At 46.5% G+C, this 18,147-nt stretch overlaps 1 protein-coding gene across 3 annotated transcripts; it reads right to left on the reverse strand.

Moving 5' to 3' along the window:
* Positions 1-156: 156 nt before the first annotated feature.
* On the reverse strand, positions 157-17,284 carry phf19 (PHD finger protein 19). Of its 3 annotated transcripts, none has more exons than XM_084551546.1 (14): positions 16,961-17,284; positions 10,568-10,751; positions 9,866-9,947; positions 7,023-7,127; positions 6,845-6,939; positions 6,606-6,754; positions 5,900-5,995; positions 5,334-5,523; positions 5,096-5,163; positions 4,875-5,015; positions 3,140-3,200; positions 2,980-3,065; positions 2,815-2,901; positions 157-1,458 (listed from the first exon to the last, which is right to left on the reverse strand). In XM_084551546.1, exons 2-14 carry the CDS (start codon positions 10,748-10,750, stop codon positions 1,116-1,118), a joined length of 1,686 nt encoding a protein of 561 aa, XP_084407672.1. In that variant the 5' UTR covers position 10,751; positions 16,961-17,284; the 3' UTR covers positions 157-1,115. The 3 variants fall into 3 exon arrangements, with proteins under 3 accessions (XP_084407672.1, XP_084407671.1, XP_084407673.1); XM_084551545.1 differs by having other exon boundaries at positions 2,815-2,904; XM_084551547.1 differs by lacking the exons at positions 9,866-9,947; positions 10,568-10,751; positions 16,961-17,284 and adding an exon at positions 9,041-9,047 and having other exon boundaries at positions 2,815-2,904.
* Between the last annotated feature and the right edge of the window lie 863 nt (positions 17,285-18,147).

The following is an 18,147-nucleotide window of genomic DNA, read 5'->3' on the forward strand; positions in this document are numbered from 1 at the left end:
TAACTCCTTAATTGTCTTAAGGGATTATCACCCGTCACTCTCACTGACACATTCGTCTTTGTCCTGCTGTCTTAGTGAGGCCCTCAGTCTGTCCCTGGAGACAAATGTCCTCTCTTATCCAGTAAACTCACACAAACACACACAGGAGGGTCAAAGGTCAAATGTGTTTTAATCCAGAAAGCCAACAGCTGATTGGTCAGCTAAAGGAATACAGTCACATGATCACAACAAACATACAACAGTCCAATGGGGAGGGAAGAGTGTGGTTACCATGGCAACCAGGTGGAGCTGCAGATTTAAAGTGACACGGTCAGTTTTACGTCTCAGAGACTGTTAGCATTGTTAGCGCTGTTAGCATTTCTCATTCAAACCAACTGATCAATACCTGTGACTGGTGGTTGCATAGATCCTGAATGAGACACTAGTGCAATAAAACAGGAAGTAGATCAAGGCAGCGACGCAGGGCATTCTGGGAAACTGAGCTTGAATGTGAACAGTTTTATTGATCTGTGATCAGCTCTGAAGGTGACATCATGTAACAGAGGACACGAGTAGGACACTTTCAATGTCAGGTGTCCTTCAAGGGACAAACATTTCACAGGTGAACATGTGACCTAAGAGGGGACAGGGGAGAAGACAGGGGAGGACAGGGAGTGCTGTTTGACAGCTTGGGGGTCTCTAACTGTTTAACAGATCAGAGGAAGAGAAGAAGAAACGTGTGACAGAAGAAGAAGCTCCTCCTACTGTCAGGGACAACATGACGACCAGGTAGAACCACCGTCAACACGTCAACACGTCAACACGTTGATGACTGTTTACGTGTCTTTGGGTGAATTTAAACGTTTGTTTTCACTTAATACTGATTTTACAGGCTCATGATCAACTTTGACTCCTCCCACTTCCAGACTCAGCTGAGAACTGCTGGGACAGGTGTTCACAGGTGTTAACACCGTCTGTCCATCTTAAAAACATGATATCAGATTTAAACGGGTTGCCTGGGAAACAGAAGCTGGACCGTTGCCATGGAGAGATTGAGAGGTGCTGACAAATCAAAAGCTGACAGGGGTGAGTTGGAGGAGGAGGAGTCAAAGCGTCTCAGTCACCGTGGTAACTTCCTAATAAGGTGTGGTCCCCTCCCACTCCAGCAGGTACTGCACCGTCCCCTGAGCTGTGACACGGCGAGCCAACACCTGGCACCGCTCCCCATTGGTCAGTCTGCCCGCCGCTCCAAAGTACGAGGAGATGGACGAGTGGAGGTGGGAGGAGTCAGAGGGGATCTGGGAGGGGTCTGAGAGCAGGTGGGAGGGGTCTGTTGTCATGTGGGTGTGGCTTGCAGCATCCTGGTCCTCCATGATACCAGTCGGATCCTCGCCAAGCTCCTCCCCCGCTTCACTGCGATTGGTCCACTGGCTGTAGTTGTTGCTTGGCAACTTCCTCTTCCTGCTGCCCACCCTCCTCCTGACAACACAGAGATCAAAGGTCAAAGGATGAGTCATGTAGCCTGTCTCCGTGTCTCACCCTTCTTCCTGAGACACTGTCTCACAATGTCCCTCTGCCTCACTCTTCACCTTAGCTTCAACTCTATGCTTAGCTTAGCATGAGGGTGTGCTAGTGCTAAGAAAGCTAGTAGTCAACTCAGTGAACATGTGACCTGGTCTCACCTGGTCTCACCTGTCCATCTCTAAGTCCCTGTGTCTCCACCTGGTCTTAATATAAATGTGTCTCCACATGCGTCCCCAGCCAGCACTTGAGATCTGATCTCAGTTTGTGTGTCTGTAAATCAGCAGCGCCATCATGTGGTCAGTAGAATATTGTAGCAGCTGCTGTCTCTAATGGATCTCTACCTACCGCTGGATCAGAACCATCAACAGCTGCTGGTTGCCTTGGAGACATGATCCAGATGTTGGAACCAGATGGAAAGACTCTCACATGTTAAGATCTGATTTATTTTAGAGACAAAGACTCAGATTAGACCTGAACCCTGGAAGCTTCATCCTCAGAGGAACCTGAGGCCTCATGTACAAAGACTTGAGTGGATTTCCTACTAAAACGTGTCCCACGCTCAGATCCAGAAGCACATTTCCTTGGTACCCTAACCCACATGTTGTACCTGACCCCTCCCTGGCCACGCCCCCTTTTAAATATGCAGATTATATTTAAATTGACCCTCCACCTGAGATTCCCCTCTATCCCCTCTTCATCAGAAAATGAAAACATAAGAATGAGTAAGACGGAAAACTGGAGACGCTACTCACTGGAGTGGAGACAAACATGTCCTCTTTGACAGCTGTCCTCCACTGGAGTGGAGACAGACATGTCCTCTTTGACAGCTGTCCTCCACGTCCCACCATGTTGGTTAATGAAGCATCACATCTGATCTGATCATTGATGAATGAACATGTTTCATCATGTGATGGTTCTTTTATATCAGTGTGTGTCCAGTCCATAGCTCTGATACATTCAGAGAACTGACCTGTTCAGATGCATTGTGGGTATTTGATATACCTGGCTGACATGAGGATAACTCCGCCCCACACGGCTGGCATGGCTCTGCTCAGGGTCGACCGGTCGGACTAATAGTTTTCACATTGATGACAGTTTCCCAGCATCACCTCTAAGTGTCTCCAGAGGACCAACAGCTGTAGAAGCCAGCGTAGCCAGACATGATGTTGGTGAAGGAACGGACAAGTTCACGGACATTTACCTCTGATACGTACGGAACGCTTTTGTACGCACGCACCCTTCGTACATGAGGCCCCAGGTCACTGGTGTCAGAGACTGAAGAGGTCACATGATAAAGATGGAGGACGTTACCTGAGGTGGTAGGAGGTGCTGGTCGTGGCAGAGCCTGAGGTGGAGGCGTCGGTTGAATCCTGATCGATGCTGACTGTTCTACTGGAACTACTGAGGAAGAGCAGCACAGTCACACATCCGTTACATGTCATTGGTCAATACTGTTACCATGGTGACTGGTCTTACCTTTTGAGGCTGTGCAGTTCGTCCAGGGTAAAGTCAAAGATGTTGGCCATGTGGTGGTTGGATGTCCAGCTGAAGGACAGCTCGTTCTACAAATGGTCACCAACACAGATCAATACGGCTCTAACTCAACCATCAATGAACAAGAGAAGAAGAGTCTCACGTTAGGAATGGCGTCCTCCAGGAGCCACTTGGACTTCTTCTTCTTCCTCTCAACCGGACCGCTGGACACAGACACTTTAATCATCAAACAGGAAGCAATGACCAGAAATATGGTTCTGTACATAGACTACAAACTAGAAGACCTCCAGAGTTTGGGACTACAAACTGGATTACCTATAGAGTTTAGGACTACAAACTAGATTACCTCCAGAGTTTAGGACTACAAACTGGAAGACCTCCAGAGTTTAGGACTACAAACCGGATTACCTTCAGAGTTTAGGACTACAAACCGGATTACCTCCAGAGTTTAGGACTACAAACCGGATTACCTTCAGAGTTTAGGACTACAAACCGGATTACCTTCAGAGTTTAGGACTACAAACTAGATTACCTCCAGAGTTTAGGACTACAAACTGGATTACCTCCAGAGTTTGGGACTACAAACTGGATCACCTCCAGAGTTTAGGACTACAAACCAGATTACCTCCAGAGTTTAGGACTACAAACCGGATTACCTCCAGAGTTTAGGACTACAAACTAGATTACCTCCAGAGTTTGGGACTACAAACTGGATCACCTCCAGAGTTTAGGACTACAAACCAGATTACCTCCAGAGTTTAGGACTACAAACCAGATTACCTCCAGAGTTTAGGACTACAAACCGGATTACCTCCAGAGTTTAGGACTACAAACTAGATTACCTCCAGAGTTTAGGACTACAAACTAGATTACCTCCAGAGTTTGGGACTACAAACTGGATCACCTCCAGAGTTTAGGACTACAAACCAGATTACCTCCAGAGTTTAGGACTACAAACTGGCTTACCTCCAGAGTTTAGGACTACAAACTAGATTACCTCCGGAGTTTAGGACTACAAACTGGATTACAGATAGAGTTTAGGACTACAAACTGGATTACCTCCAGAGTTTAGGACTACAAACTGGATTACCTATAGAGTTTAGGACTACAAACTGGAATACCTATAGAGTTTAGGACTACAAACTGGAAGACCTCCAGAGTTTAGGACTACAAACTAGATTACCTCTAGAGTTTGGGAGTACAAACTGGATTACTTCCAGAGTTTAGGACTACAAACTGGATTACCTCCAGAGTTTGGGAGTACAAACTGGATTACTTCCAGAGTTTAGGACTACAACCTGGATTACCTCCAGAGTTTAGGACTACAAACTAGATTACCTCCAGAGTTCAGGACTACAAACTGGATTACCTGTAGTTTAGGACTACAAACTGGATTACCTCCAGAGTTTAGGACTACAAACTAGATTACCTCCAGAGTTTAGGACTACAAACTTGATTACTTATAGAGTTTAGGACTACAAACTAGATTACCTCCAGAGTTTGGGACTACAAACTGGATCACCTCCAGAGTTTAGGACTACAAACCAGATTACCTCCAGAGTTTAGGACTACAAACCGGATTACCTCCAGAGTTTAGGACTACAAACTAGATTACCTCCAGAGTTTAGGACTACAAACTTGATTACCTATAGAGTTTAGGACTACAAACTAGATTACCTCCAGAGTTTGGGACTACAAACTGGATCACCTCCAGAGTTTAGGACTACAAACCAGATTACCTCCAGAGTTTAGGACTACAAACCGGATTACCTCCAGTTTGGGACTACAAACTGGATTACCTCCAGAGTTTAGGACTACAAACTGGATTAGGAAATGATCTGACAAACCAGTCAAACCAGGTAAATGTTGAGAACTACCTGGTCACTGCCTTCTTTCGGCCACGTGCTCCGTCGTTCTGAGCGCGCTCAGGAAAAAGCTTGGAGGGGGGATTGGGGGGGACTCGGGTCCTCAAACGAAAGATGCACTTCCTCTTCTTGATCTCCTTCCCACAGAGAAACCTGAACACACACATCCAGATGTTCAGATGTTCAACACACACACACACACCAGGAAATAGTGAGACTGCAGGGCTTCTTACTTGCTCTTGTATTTATTGAGAGCGTCCAGCAGGTGCTGCCCCCTCTCTGCTGGAGGAGTGTTAGACAGCTGTAAAATTAACATTACATTCAGTTCAGTGGCTGTTAATAAAATACATGTTTATGATTAAATCACCATTCCTCTTTTACTTTCATCTAGGACAGAAGTCACGGTAACCTGGACGCTGCCTGTACAGACCCGGGACAGTTCAGACATATGTCCACACTGACACATCTCACCTTTCCCAGCTGCAGATGCTCCCAGTGGGCTGAGACGAAGGACAGGATCTCGTCCAGCTCAAAGTATTTCTTCTTGCTGCTGACAGACAGGTTGTAGAGAACTAGGTGGACCAGGTCGACCCACCTCAGAGACAGACGGCGGACATACTCACAGCCTTTATTACACACTGCACACAGGAACAGGTAGAACCTGGACAGGAGGACAGACAAGTAGACAGTTACTGAGACATTTAGAGGAGACAGATAGACAGGAGGACAGTTACTGAGACATTGGGAGGAGACAGATAGACAGGAGGACAGTTACTGAGACATTGGGAGGAGACAGATAGACAGGAGGACAGTTACTGAGACATTGGGACGAGACAGATAGACAGGAGGACAGTTACTGAGACATTGGGAGGAGACAGATAGACAGGAGGACAGTTACTGAGACATTTAGATTAGACAGACAGACAGGAGGACAGTTACTGAGACATTGGGAGGAGACAGATAGACAGGAGGACAGTTACTGAGACATTTAGATTAGACAGACAGACAGGAGGACCTGTCTGTCTGAGACCAGTCACCTGTCTCCAAACATCATGGACTCCTGCAGACACTGAGTACAGGCTTCATGGAACCACTGCTGACATCTGAAACACTGCAGCATCTTCAGGTACCACCTGGAACCAGACACCTTCATCACCATCATCACCATCATCATCACCATCATCACCATCACCTTCATCACCATCATCACCATCACCACCATCACCTTCATCATCATCACCTTCATCACCTTCATCATCACCATCATCACCTTCATCACCATCATCATCATCACCTTCATCACCATCACCACCATCATCCCCATCATCACCTTCACCATCATCACCATCATCATCATCATCACCATCTTCATCATCATCATCATCACCACCTTCATCATCATCACCATCATCACCATCATCATCACCATCATCATCCCCATCATCACCTTCACCATCATCATCATCACCATCATCACCATCTTCATCATCATCATCATCACCATCATCACCATCATCATCACCATCATCATCATCACCATCATCATCATCACCTTCATCATCATCACCATCATCATCACCATCATCATCATCACCATCACCATCACCATCTTCATCATCATCACCATCATCATCATCGTCACCACCTTCATCATTGTCACCATCATCACCATCATCATCATCACCATCATCATCATCACCATCCAGGAAGCTGACTTCCTGGTTGTCTCTGATTGGCTCTTACTCTCCAGGGCCTCCACAGTAGCAGTAACACTGCTGCTGGTTGGTTCTGTGCTGAGAGTCCCAGTCCAGAGAGTCCAGGTGATACGGTAACACCTGCTTCATGGCAGACAGAGCTTTGGCTATCAGACCTTTCCTCAGAGCGCCCCCTTTCTGTGAGGAAGACCAATCATCAGCTGATCAGGAGTTATTTAAAGGAATCTGTTCAGATCATAATGTTTCAGGTTCAAATAAAGGTTTTACCCGAACAGCCAGAGCGAAGACACAACGTCTGCAGAACCACGGACTGAGATTGAGGCTACCCTCTACTGGAGGGACATGACACTGCTGGTGGAAACCTGAAACCATGGATACAGGACCCGATCAGCCCACAGTGACCTCTGACCTTTAGGGTACTTCCTGTTTATATCAGCTGACTTACCGATTCCACACTTCCCACAGATCAGAATCTGGTTTGATTGACACTCAGAGTTTGGCTCCGTCTCTTGGCACACGGAGCAGCGTGGCTCCTCCCCTGGAACTCCAGCTGCAATGTGATTGGACAGAGGACAGGAAGCACCAATGTCAGACACAGTCCACCTGTCTGTCTCTCACCATGTTGTGTCTCCACCTGTCTGTCTCTCACCATGTTGTGTCTCCACCTGTCTGTCTCTCACTGTACTGTATGTCTCCACCTGTCTGTATGTCTCCACCTGTCTGTCTCTCACCATGTTGTGTCTCCACCTGTCTGTCTCTCACCATATTGTACGTCTCCACCTGTCTGTCTCTCACTGTACTGTATGTCTCCACCTGTCTGTATGTCTCCACCTGTCTGTCTCTCACCGTGCTGTATGTCTCCACCTGTCTATCTTTCACCGTGCTGTATGTCTCCACCTGTCTATCTTTCACCGTGCAGTATGTCTCCACCTGTCTGTCTCTCACCGTGCTGTATGTCTCCACCTGTCTGTCTCTCACCGTGCTGTATGTCTCCACCTGTCTGTCTCTCACCGTGCTGTATGTCTCCACCTGTCTGTCTCTCACCATGCTGTATGTCTCCACCTGTCTATCTTTCACCGTGCTGTATGTCTCCACCTGTCTGTCTCTCACCGTACTGTATGTCTCCACCTGTCTGTCTCTCACCGTGCAGTATGTCTCCACCTGTCTGTCTCTCACCGTGCTGTATGTCTCCACCTGTCTGTCTCTCACCGTGCTGTATGTCTCCACCTGTCTATCTCTCACCATATTGTACGTCTCCACCTGTCTATCTTTCACCGTGCTGTATGTCTCCACCTGTCTGTCTCTCACCATGCTGTATGTCTCCACCTGTCTATCTCTCACCGTGCTGTATGTCTCCACCTGTCTATCTTTCACCATGCTGTATGTCTCCACCTGTCTGTCTCTCACCATATTGTACGTCTCCACCTGTCTATCTTTCACCGTGCTGTATGTCTCCACCTGTCTGTCTCTCACCATGCTGTATGTCTCCACCTGTCTATCTCTCACCGTGCTGTATGTCTCCACCTGTCTGTCTCTCACCGTGCTGTATGTCTCCACCTGTCTGTCTCTCACCGTGCAGTATGTCTCCACCTGTCTGTCTCTCACCGTGCTGTATGTCTCCACCTGTCTGTCTCTCACCGTGCTGTATGTCTCCACCTGTCTGTCTCTCACCGTACTGTATGTCTCCACCTGTCTGTCTCTCACCGTGCTGTATGTCTCCACCTGTCTATCTCTCACCATATTGTACGTCTCCACCTGTCTATCTTTCACCGTGCTGTATGTCTCCACCTGTCTGTCTCTCACCATGCTGTATGTCTCCACCTGTCTATCTCTCACCGTGCTGTATGTCTCCACCTGTCTATCTTTCACCATGCTGTATGTCTCCACCTGTCTGTCTCTCACCATATTGTACGTCTCCACCTGTCTATCTTTCACCGTGCTGTATGTCTCCACCTGTCTGTCTCTCACCATGCTGTATGTCTCCACCTGTCTATCTCTCACCGTACTGTATGTCTCCACCTGTCTATCTTTCACCATGCTGTATGTCTCCACCTGTCTGTCTCTCACCGTGCAGTATGTCTCCACCTATCTGTCTCTCACCGTGCAGTATGTCTCCACCTATCTGTCTCTCACCATGCTGTATGTCTCCACCTGTCTATCTTTCACCGTGCTGTATGTCTCCACCTGTCTGTCTCTCACCGTACTGTATGTCTCCACCTGTCTGTCTCTCACCGTGCAGTATGTCTCCACCTATCTGTCTCTCACCATGCTGTATGTCTCCACCTGTCTGTCTCTCACCATATTGTACGTCTCCACCTGTCTATCTTTCACCGTACTGTATGTCTCCACCTGTCTGTCTCTCACCGTGCTGTATGTCTCCACCTGTCTATCTTTCACCGTGCTGTATGTCTCCACCTGTCTGTCTCTCACCGTGCAGTATGTCTCTACCCGTCTGTCTCTCACCGTGTTGTATGTCTCCACCTGTCTGTCTCTCACCGTGCTGTATGTCTCCACCTGTCTGTCTCTCACCGTGCTGTATGTCTCCACCTGTCTATCTTTCACCGTGCTGTATGTCTCCACCTGTCTGTCTCTCACCGTGCAGTATGTCTCTACCCGTCTGTCTCTCACCGTGTTGTATGTCTCCACCTGTCTGTCTCTCACCGTGCTGTATGTCTCCACCTGTCTATCTTTCACCGTGCTGTATGTCTCCACCTGTCTGTCTCTCACCATGCTGTATGTCTCCACCTGTCTATCTTTCACCGTGCTGTATGTCTCCACCTGTCTGTCTCTCACCATGCTGTATGTCTCCACCTGTCTATCTCTCACCGTGCTGTATGTCTCCACCTGTCTATCTTTCACCGTACTGTATGTCTCCACCTGTCTGTCTCTCACCATGCTGTATGTCTCCACCTGTCTGTCTCTCACCGTGCTGTATGTCTCCACCTGTCTGTCTCTCACCGTGCAGTATGTCTCTACCAGTCTGTCTCTCACCGTGTTGTATGTCTCCACCTGTCTGTCTCTCACCGTGCTGTATGTCTCCACCTGTCTGTCTCTCACCATGCTTTATGTCTCCACCTGTCTGTCTCTCACCATGCTGTATCTCTCCACCTGTCTGTCTCTCACCGTGCTGTATGTCTCCACCTGTCTGTCTCTCACCATGCTGTATGTCTCCACCTGTCTGTCTCTCACCATGCTGTATGTCTCCACCTGTCTGTCTCTCACCGTGCTGTACGTCTCCACCTGTCTATCTTTCACCGTGCAGTATGTCTCTACCCGTCTGTCTCTCACCGTGTTGTATGTCCTTCCAGAGGACCCAGAACTTGGAGTTGTCCTCGAAGGTGACGAAGCAGCTTTGTCTGGGAGGACTCACCTGTGCACCAATTAGAACACAGAGCCAATTAGGTATGAACCATAAACAAGGTGGACACCACGTCTCCTCTTCCTCTCATTGGTCAAACTGACTCTATGTTCCCGGGGATACGGGCGGCGCCATCTTGTGAGTTTGGATCCAGAGTCTGATCAGTACGGTCTGAGGGCGGAGCCACGTGGAGCCGTGATATTGATGCCCCGCCCACTCCTCATCCAGACTCACTCATGTTTTAGTTTAATTAATACTACGCTCTGCTCTACCTCCACCTGGTACAAGGAGACGTTGGATTATACTCCACTCTACTCTACTCTACTACTCAGAAACAGTGACGCTTGATCGTGCATTACTATTATATTAACTACCTAAAATGCCTGAAACCATCCTTGAAAAAATATTATTTGATGTGTACTTTAGTGTTTTAGTTTGGCCCAAGTCCCGCCCACTAACATGGAGGGGGTGGAGCTTATGACCTCTACTGCAGCCATTTGGCTTCACTTTTGAGGTGCTGTCATGGTCCATATTTATATAGTCTATGGTATGAACACGTTGATTATGATGTTGATGACATGTGGTTGCTATGGCAACAGCAGGTGTGTGCCTTCACCTGTGGACACACTCACCCTCTGGATCTTCCCCAGGTAGTACAGTCCATCTGACCAATGACAGAGCACAAACTGTCCCACGCTCAGACCTGAGCCTGCCCCCTCATGCTCATCCAAGCCACGCCCATCCCGACAGGCCCCACCCACATGAGACACCTGAGGCTCCAAACCACAGAAGGCTTCAATCAGGTCCTCAAACATCCTGCAGAGACATCAACAGGTAGAGAGACAGGTGACAATAAGTAACTGTTTGTAACGGTTAGACAGGTCCCCGTTAGACAGGCAGTAACAGGTAGTAACAGTTAGAGAGGTAGTAACAGGTAGTAACAGGTAGTAACAGGTAGTAACAGTTAGACAGGCAGTAACAGGTAGTAACAGTTAGAGAGGTAGTAACAGGTAGTAACCGTTAGACAGGTAGTAACAGGTAGTAACAGGTAGTAACAGGTAGTAACCGTTAGACAGGTAGTAACAGGTAGTAACAGGTAGTAACCGTTAGACAGGCAGTAACAGGTAGTAACAGTTAGAGAGGTAGTAACAGGTAGTAACAGGTAGTAACAGTTAGACAGGCAGTAACAGGTAGTAACAGTTAGAGAGGTAGTAACAGGTAGTAACCGTTAGACAGGTAGTAACAGGTAGTAACAGGTAGTAACAGGTAGTAACCGTTAGACAGGTAGTAACAGTTAGACAGGTAGTAACAGGTAGTAACAGTTAGACAGGTAGTAACAGGTAGTAACCGTTAGACAGGTAGTAACAGGTAGTAACCGTTAGACAGGTAGTAACAGGTAGTAACAGGTAGTAACAGGTAGTAACCGTTAGACAGGTAGTAACAGTTAGACAGGTAGTAACAGGTAGTAACAGTTAGACAGGTAGTAACAGGTAGTAACAGTTAGACAGGTAGTAACAGGTAGTAACCGTTAGACAGGTAGTAACAGGTAGTAACCGTTAGACAGGTCCCAGTTAGTAACTGTTAGACAGGTAGTAACAGGTAGTAAACATTAGACAGGTAGTAACAGGTAGTAACCGTTAGACAGGTCCCAGGTAGTAACCGTTAGACAGGTCCCAGGTAGTAACTGTTAGACAGGTAGTAACAGGTAGTAACCGTTAGACAGGTAGTAACAGGTAGTAACAGTTAGACAGGTAGTAACTGTTAGTAACCGTTAGACAGGTAGTAACAGGTAGTAACCGTTAGACAGGTAGTAACAGGTAGTAACCGTTAGACAGGTCCCAGTTAGTAACTGTTAGACAGGTAGTAACAGGTAGTAAACATTAGACAGGTAGTAACAGGTAGTAACCATCAGACAGGTCCCAGTTAGTAACTGTTAGACAGGTAGTAACAGGTAGTAACCATTAGACAGGTCCCAGTTAGTAACTGTTAGACAGGTAGTAACAGGTAGTAAACATTAGACAGGTAGTAACAGGTAGTAACCGTTAGACAGGTCCCAGTTAGTAACTGTTAGACAGGTAGTAACAGGTAGTAAACATTAGACAGGTAGTAACAGGTAGTAACCGTTAGACAGGTAGTAACAGGTAGTAACCGTTAGACAGGTAGTAACAGGTAGTAACCGTTAGACAGGTAGTAACAGGTAGTAACCATCAGACAGGTCCCAGTTAGTAACTGTTAGACAGGTAGTAACAGGTAGTAAACATTAGACAGGTCCCAGTTAGTAACTGTTAGACAGGTAGTAACAGGTAGTAAACATTAGACAGGTAGTAACAGGTAGTAACCGTTAGACAGGTCCCAGTTAGTAACTGTTAGACAGGTAGTAACAGGTAGTAAACATTAGACAGGTAGTAACAGGTAGTAACCGTTAGACAGGTCCCAGGTAGTAACTGTTAGACAGGTAGTAACAGGTAGTAATCGTTAGACAGGTAGTAACAGGTAGTAAACATTAGACAGGTAGTAACAGGTAGTAACCGTTAGACAGGTCCCAGGTAGTAACTGTTAGACAGGTAGTAACAGGTAGTAACCGTTAGACAGGTAGTAACCGTTAGACAGGTCCCAGTTAGTAACTGTTAGACAGGTAGTAACAGGTAGTAACCATTAGACAGGTCCCAGTTAGTAACTTTTAGTAACTGTTGGTAACCATTAGACAGGTAGTAACAGGTAGTAACCATTAGACAGGTCCCAGTTAGTAACCGTTAGACAGTTAGTAACAGGTAGTAACTGTTAGTAACCATTAGACAGGTCCCAGTTAGTAACCGTTAGACAGTTAGTAACAGGTAGTAACTGTTAGTAACCATTAGACAGGTCCCAGTTAGTAACCGTTAGACAGGTAGTAACAGGTAGTAACCATTAGACAGGTCCCAGTTAGTAACCGTTAGACAGGTAGTAACAGGTAGTTACCATTAGACAGGTCCCAGTTAGTAACTTTTAGTAGCCGTTAGTATCCGTTATGCAGGTAGTAACAGGTAGTAACAGGTAGTAACAGGTAGTAACCATTAGACAGGTCCCAGTTAGTAACTTTTAGTAACCGTTAGACAGGTAGTAACCGTTATGCAGGTAGTAACAGGTAGTAACAGGTAGTAACCATTAGACAGGTCCCAGTTAGTAACCGTTAGACAGGTAGTAACAGGTAGTTACCATTAGACAGGTCCCAGTTAGTAACTTTTAGTAACCGTTAGTAACCGTTAGTAACCGTTATGCAGGTAGTAACAGGTAGTAACTGTTAGTAACCATTAGACAGGTCCCAGTTAGTAACTGTTAGTAACCGTTAGTAACCATCAGACAGGTCCCAGTTAGTAACTGTTAGTAACCGTTAGTAACCATTAGACAGGTAGTAACAGGTAGTAACCATTAGACAGGTCCCAGTTAGTAACCGTTAGACAGGTCCCAGTTAGTAACTGTTAGTAACCGTTAGACAGGTAGTAACAGGTAGTAACCGTTAGACAGGTCCCAGTTAGTAACCGTTAGACAGGTCCCAGTTAGTAACTGTTAGTAACCGTTAGTAACCGTTAGACAGGTAGTAACAGGTAGTTACCATCAGACAGGTCCCAGTTAGTAACCGTTAGACAGGTAGTAACAGGTAGTAACCATTAGACAGGTCCCAGTTAGTAACCGTTAGACAGGTAGTAACAGGTAGTAACCATTAGACAGGTCCCAGTTAGTAACTGTTAGTAACCGTTAGTAACCGTTAGACAGGTAGTAACAGGTAGTAACCGTTAGACAGGTCCCAGTTAGTAACTGTTAGTAACTGTTAGTAACCATTAGACAGGTCCCAGTTAGTAACTGTTAGTAACCATTAGACAGGTCCCAGTTAGTAACCGTTAGACAGGTAGTAACAGGTAGTAACCATCAGACAGGTCCCAGTTAGTAACCGTTATGCAGGTAGTAACAGGTAGTAACCATTAGACAGGTCCCAGTTAGTAACTGTTAGACAGGTAGTAACAGGTAGTAACCATCAGACAGGTCCCAGTTAGTAACCGTTAGACAGGTAGTAACAGGTAGTAACCATCAGACAGGTCCCAGTTAGTAACCGTTAGTAACCGTTAGACAGGTAGTAACAGGTAGTTACCATCAGACAGGTCCCAGTTAGTAACTGTTAGTAACTGTTAGTAACCATTAGACAGGTCCCAGTTAGTAACCGTTAGACAGGTAGTAACAGGTAGTAACCATTAGACAGGTCCCAGTTAGTAACCGTTAGACAGGTCCCAGTTAGTAACTGTTAGTAACCGTTAGTAACCGTTAGACAGGTAGTAACAGGTAGTAACCGTTAGACAGGTCCCAGTTAGTAACCGTTAGACAGGTCCCAGTTAGTAACTGTTAGTAACCGTTAGTAACCGTTAGACAGGTAGTAACAGGTAGTAACCGTTAGACAGGTCCCAGTTAGTAACCGTTAGACAGGTCCCAGTTAGTAACTGTTAGTAACCGTTAGTAACCGTTAGACAGGTAGTAACAGGTAGTTACCATCAGACAGGTCCCAGTTAGTAACTGTTAGTAACTGTTAGTAACCATTAGACAGGTCCCAGTTAGTAACCGTTAGACAGGTAGTAACAGGTAGTAACCATTAGACAGGTCCCAGTTAGTAACTGTTAGACAGGTAGTAACAGGTAGTAACCATTAGACAGGTCCCAGTTAGTTAACTGTTAGTAACTGTTAGTAACCGTTAGTAACCATTAGACAGGTCCCAGTTAGTAACCGTTAGACAGGTAGTAACAGGTAGTAACCATTAGACAGGTCCCAGTTAGTAACCGTTAGACAGGTAGTAACAGGTAGTAACCATTAGACAGGTCCCAGTTAGTAACCGTTAGACAGGTAGTAACAGGTAGTAACCATCAGACAGGTCCCAGTTAGTAACCGTTAGACAGGTAGTAACAGGTAGTAACCATTAGACAGGTCCCAGTTAGTAACCGTTAGACAGGTCCCAGTTAGTAACTGTTAGTAACCGTTAGTAACCGTTAGACAGGTAGTAACAGGTAGTAACCATTAGACAGGTCCCAGTTAGTAACCGTTAGACAGGTCCCAGTTAGTAACTGTTAGTAACCGTTAGTAACCGTTAGACAGGTCCCAGTTAGTAACCGTTAGACAGGTAGTAACAGGTAGTAACCATTAGACAGGTCCCAGTTAGTAACTGTTAGACAGGTAGTAACAGGTAGTAACCATTAGACAGGTCCCAGTTAGTTAACTGTTAGTAACTGTTAGTAACCGTTAGTAACCATTAGACAGGTCCCAGTTAGTAACCGTTAGACAGGTAGTAACAGGTAGTAACCATTAGACAGGTCCCAGTTAGTAACCGTTAGACAGGTAGTAACAGGTAGTAACCATTAGACAGGTCCCAGTTAGTAACCGTTAGACAGGTAGTAACAGGTAGTAACCATTAGACAGGTCCCAGTTAGTAACCGTTAGACAGGTAGTAACAGGTAGTAACCATCAGACAGGTCCCAGTTAGTAACCGTTAGACAGGTAGTAACAGGTAGTAACCATTAGACAGGTCCCAGTTAGTAACCGTTAGACAGGTCCCAGTTAGTAACTGTTAGTAACCGTTAGTAACCGTTAGACAGGTAGTAACAGGTAGTAACCGTTAGACAGGTCCCAGTTAGTAACCGTTAGACAGGTCCCAGTTAGTAACTGTTAGTAACCGTTAGTAACCGTTAGACAGGTCCCAGTTAGTAACCGTTAGACAGGTAGTAACAGGTAGTAACCATTAGACAGGTCCCAGTTAGTAACTGTTAGACAGGTAGTAACAGGTAGTAACCATTAGACAGGTCCCAGTTAGTTAACTGTTAGTAACTGTTAGTAACCGTTAGTAACCATTAGACAGGTCCCAGTTAGTAACCGTTAGACAGGTAGTAACAGGTAGTAACCATTAGACAGGTCCCAGTTAGTAACCGTTAGACAGGTAGTAACAGGTAGTAACCATTAGACAGGTCCCAGTTAGTAACCGTTAGACAGGTAGTAACAGGTAGTAACCATCAGACAGGTCCCAGTTAGTAACCGTTAGACAGGTAGTAACAGGTAGTAACCATCAGACAGGTCCCAGTTAGTAACCGTTAGACAGGTAGTAACAGGTAGTAACCATCAGACAGGTCCCAGTTAGTAACTGTTAGTAACTGTTAGTAACCATTAGACAGGTCCCAGTTAGTAACCGTTAGACAGGTAGTAACAGGTAGTAACCATTAGACAGGTCCCAGTTAGTAACTGTTAGACAGGTAGTAACAGGTAGTAACCATTAGACAGGTCCCAGTTAGTTAACTGTTAGTAACTGTTAGTAACCGTTAGTAACCATTAGACAGGTCCCAGTTAGTAACCGTTAGACAGGTAGTAACAGGTAGTAACCATTAGACAGGTCCCAGTTAGTAACCGTTAGACAGGTAGTAACAGGTAGTAACCATCAGACAGGTCCCAGTTAGTAACTGTTAGTAACCGTTATGCAGGTAGTAACAGGTAGTAACCATCAGACAGGTCCCAGTTAGTAACCGTTAGACAGGTAGTAACAGGTAGTAACCATTAGACAGGTCCCAGTTAGTAACCGTTAGACAGGTAGTAACAGGTAGTAACCATCAGACAGGTCCCAGTTAGTAACTGTTAGTAACCGTTAGTAACCGTTATGCAGGCATGTAGCTGTGACTCATTACTGAACTCTGCGGGGGTTTTGACAGCTTGGAGCATGCGCAGTGCGTCCACCCATTGTATCAACTAGCCCCACCCTGACCCGATCACAACGATCGATTAACGGACAACTACATCAATCAGCTGATGGCTGACGAGTCACGTGACTAGTTCAATGACTCTCTGCTACTGTCAGATGTCACCGAGTCCGGTACCGGAACCGGTCCGTTGAACATCCATCTGACAACAGACACGCAGCTCACAGACCGGGACACACCGACACCTCAGACCGGGTTAACTACCGGTATGAGTTAAGTTAAGTTGAACTAACGGACCAACCGCAGGTCCAAACTGAACCGCCCTACCTCCTCCTCTGGTCCGGACGGGTCCCCCTCTCTAGGTCCTCCGAACCACCGACACGCAGCTGACGGACAGGGGGTCTGTCTCTTCGGGTCTTCAGTCTGTCTCTCTGTCCGTGTCTCTGTGTGTCTCTCTCTGTCTATGTGTGCCTCTCTCTGTCTTTCTCTGTCTGTCTCTGTATGTCTCTCTCTCAGTCTTTCTTTGTCTCTGTCTGTCTCTCTCTCTGATTTTCTGTCTCAGTCTCTCTGTCTCTGTCTGTCTGTCTCTCTCTCTGATTTTCTGTCTCAGTCTCTCTGTCTCTGTCTGTCTGTCTCTCTCTCTGTCTTTCTGTCTCTGCTCTTCTTGCTGCTTAACTTCAAACTGACACCGTCGCCATTTTTTCACTTTTCCCGCGAATCACAAGAGGAGGTTTTCTTCACGGCCGTTCAGGCATCGTCATCGTGTCGTCATCACGTCAGAACAGGAAATGACGCATTGAGTCACCGCCCCACGGAATAAATACAGCTCAGTCTGAGAGGTCACTGTTTATACATCATTCACCTTTGACACTATTTAATTTAAACATTATTTCATAACTTTAGACTCTTTCATTCATTCATTCATCTTCTGTAACCACTTATTCCTGTTAAGGAGTCTATCCCAGCTGTCATTGGTCTAGAGGGGAGGTCCACCCTGGACAGGTCTCCAGTCTATCCCAGCTGTCACTGGTCTAGAGGGGGGGTCCACCCTGGACAGGTCTCCAGTCTATCCCAGCTGTCATTGGTCTAGAGGGGGGGTCCACCCTGGACAGGTCTCCAGTCTATCCCAGCTGTCACTGGTCTAGAGGGGGGGTCCACCCTGGACAGGTCTCCAGTCTATCCCAGCTGTCACTGGTCTAGAGGGGGGGTCCACCCTGGACAGGTCTCCAGTCTATCCCAGCTGTCACTGGTCTAGAGGGGGGGTCCACCCTGGACAGGTCTCCAGTCTATCCCAGCTGTCATTGGTCTAGAGGGGGGGTCCACCCTGGACAGGTCTCCAGTCTATCCCAGGGCTAACACAGAGAGACAGACAACCATTAACACTCACATGCAGGGCCGTTGCTAGGAATTCTGGGCCCCCTGAAAGAATATCGACGTGGGCCCCTCTACCCCATTCATTGCCACTTTTTTTACAACTGTGTATTATGATGTTTTTTCTTTGTTTTTCTGTTGAT

The sequence above is a fragment of the Chelon labrosus genome, assembly GCF_963514085.1.
Source record: "Chelon labrosus genome assembly, chromosome: 9".
In the NCBI taxonomy this organism is placed as follows: domain Eukaryota; kingdom Metazoa; phylum Chordata; class Actinopteri; order Mugiliformes; family Mugilidae; genus Chelon; species Chelon labrosus.

What these genes read in the sequence shown, in the direction of transcription:
- phf19 (XM_084551545.1), bottom strand. Translation starts at nt 10,750, where the DNA reads ATGTTTGAGGACCTGATTGAAGCCTTCTGTGGTTTGGAGCCTCAGGTG. An exon ending in CTGGAAGGACATACAACACG is followed by an intron (nt 7,128 to 9,865) that starts GTGAGAGACAGA and finishes ATCACATTGCAG; the next exon opens with CTGGAGTTCCAGGGGAGGAG. An exon ending in AGCATCTGCAGCTGGGAAAG is followed by an intron (nt 5,164 to 5,333) that starts GTGAGATGTGTC and finishes TTAATTTTACAG; the next exon opens with CTGTCTAACACTCCTCCAGC.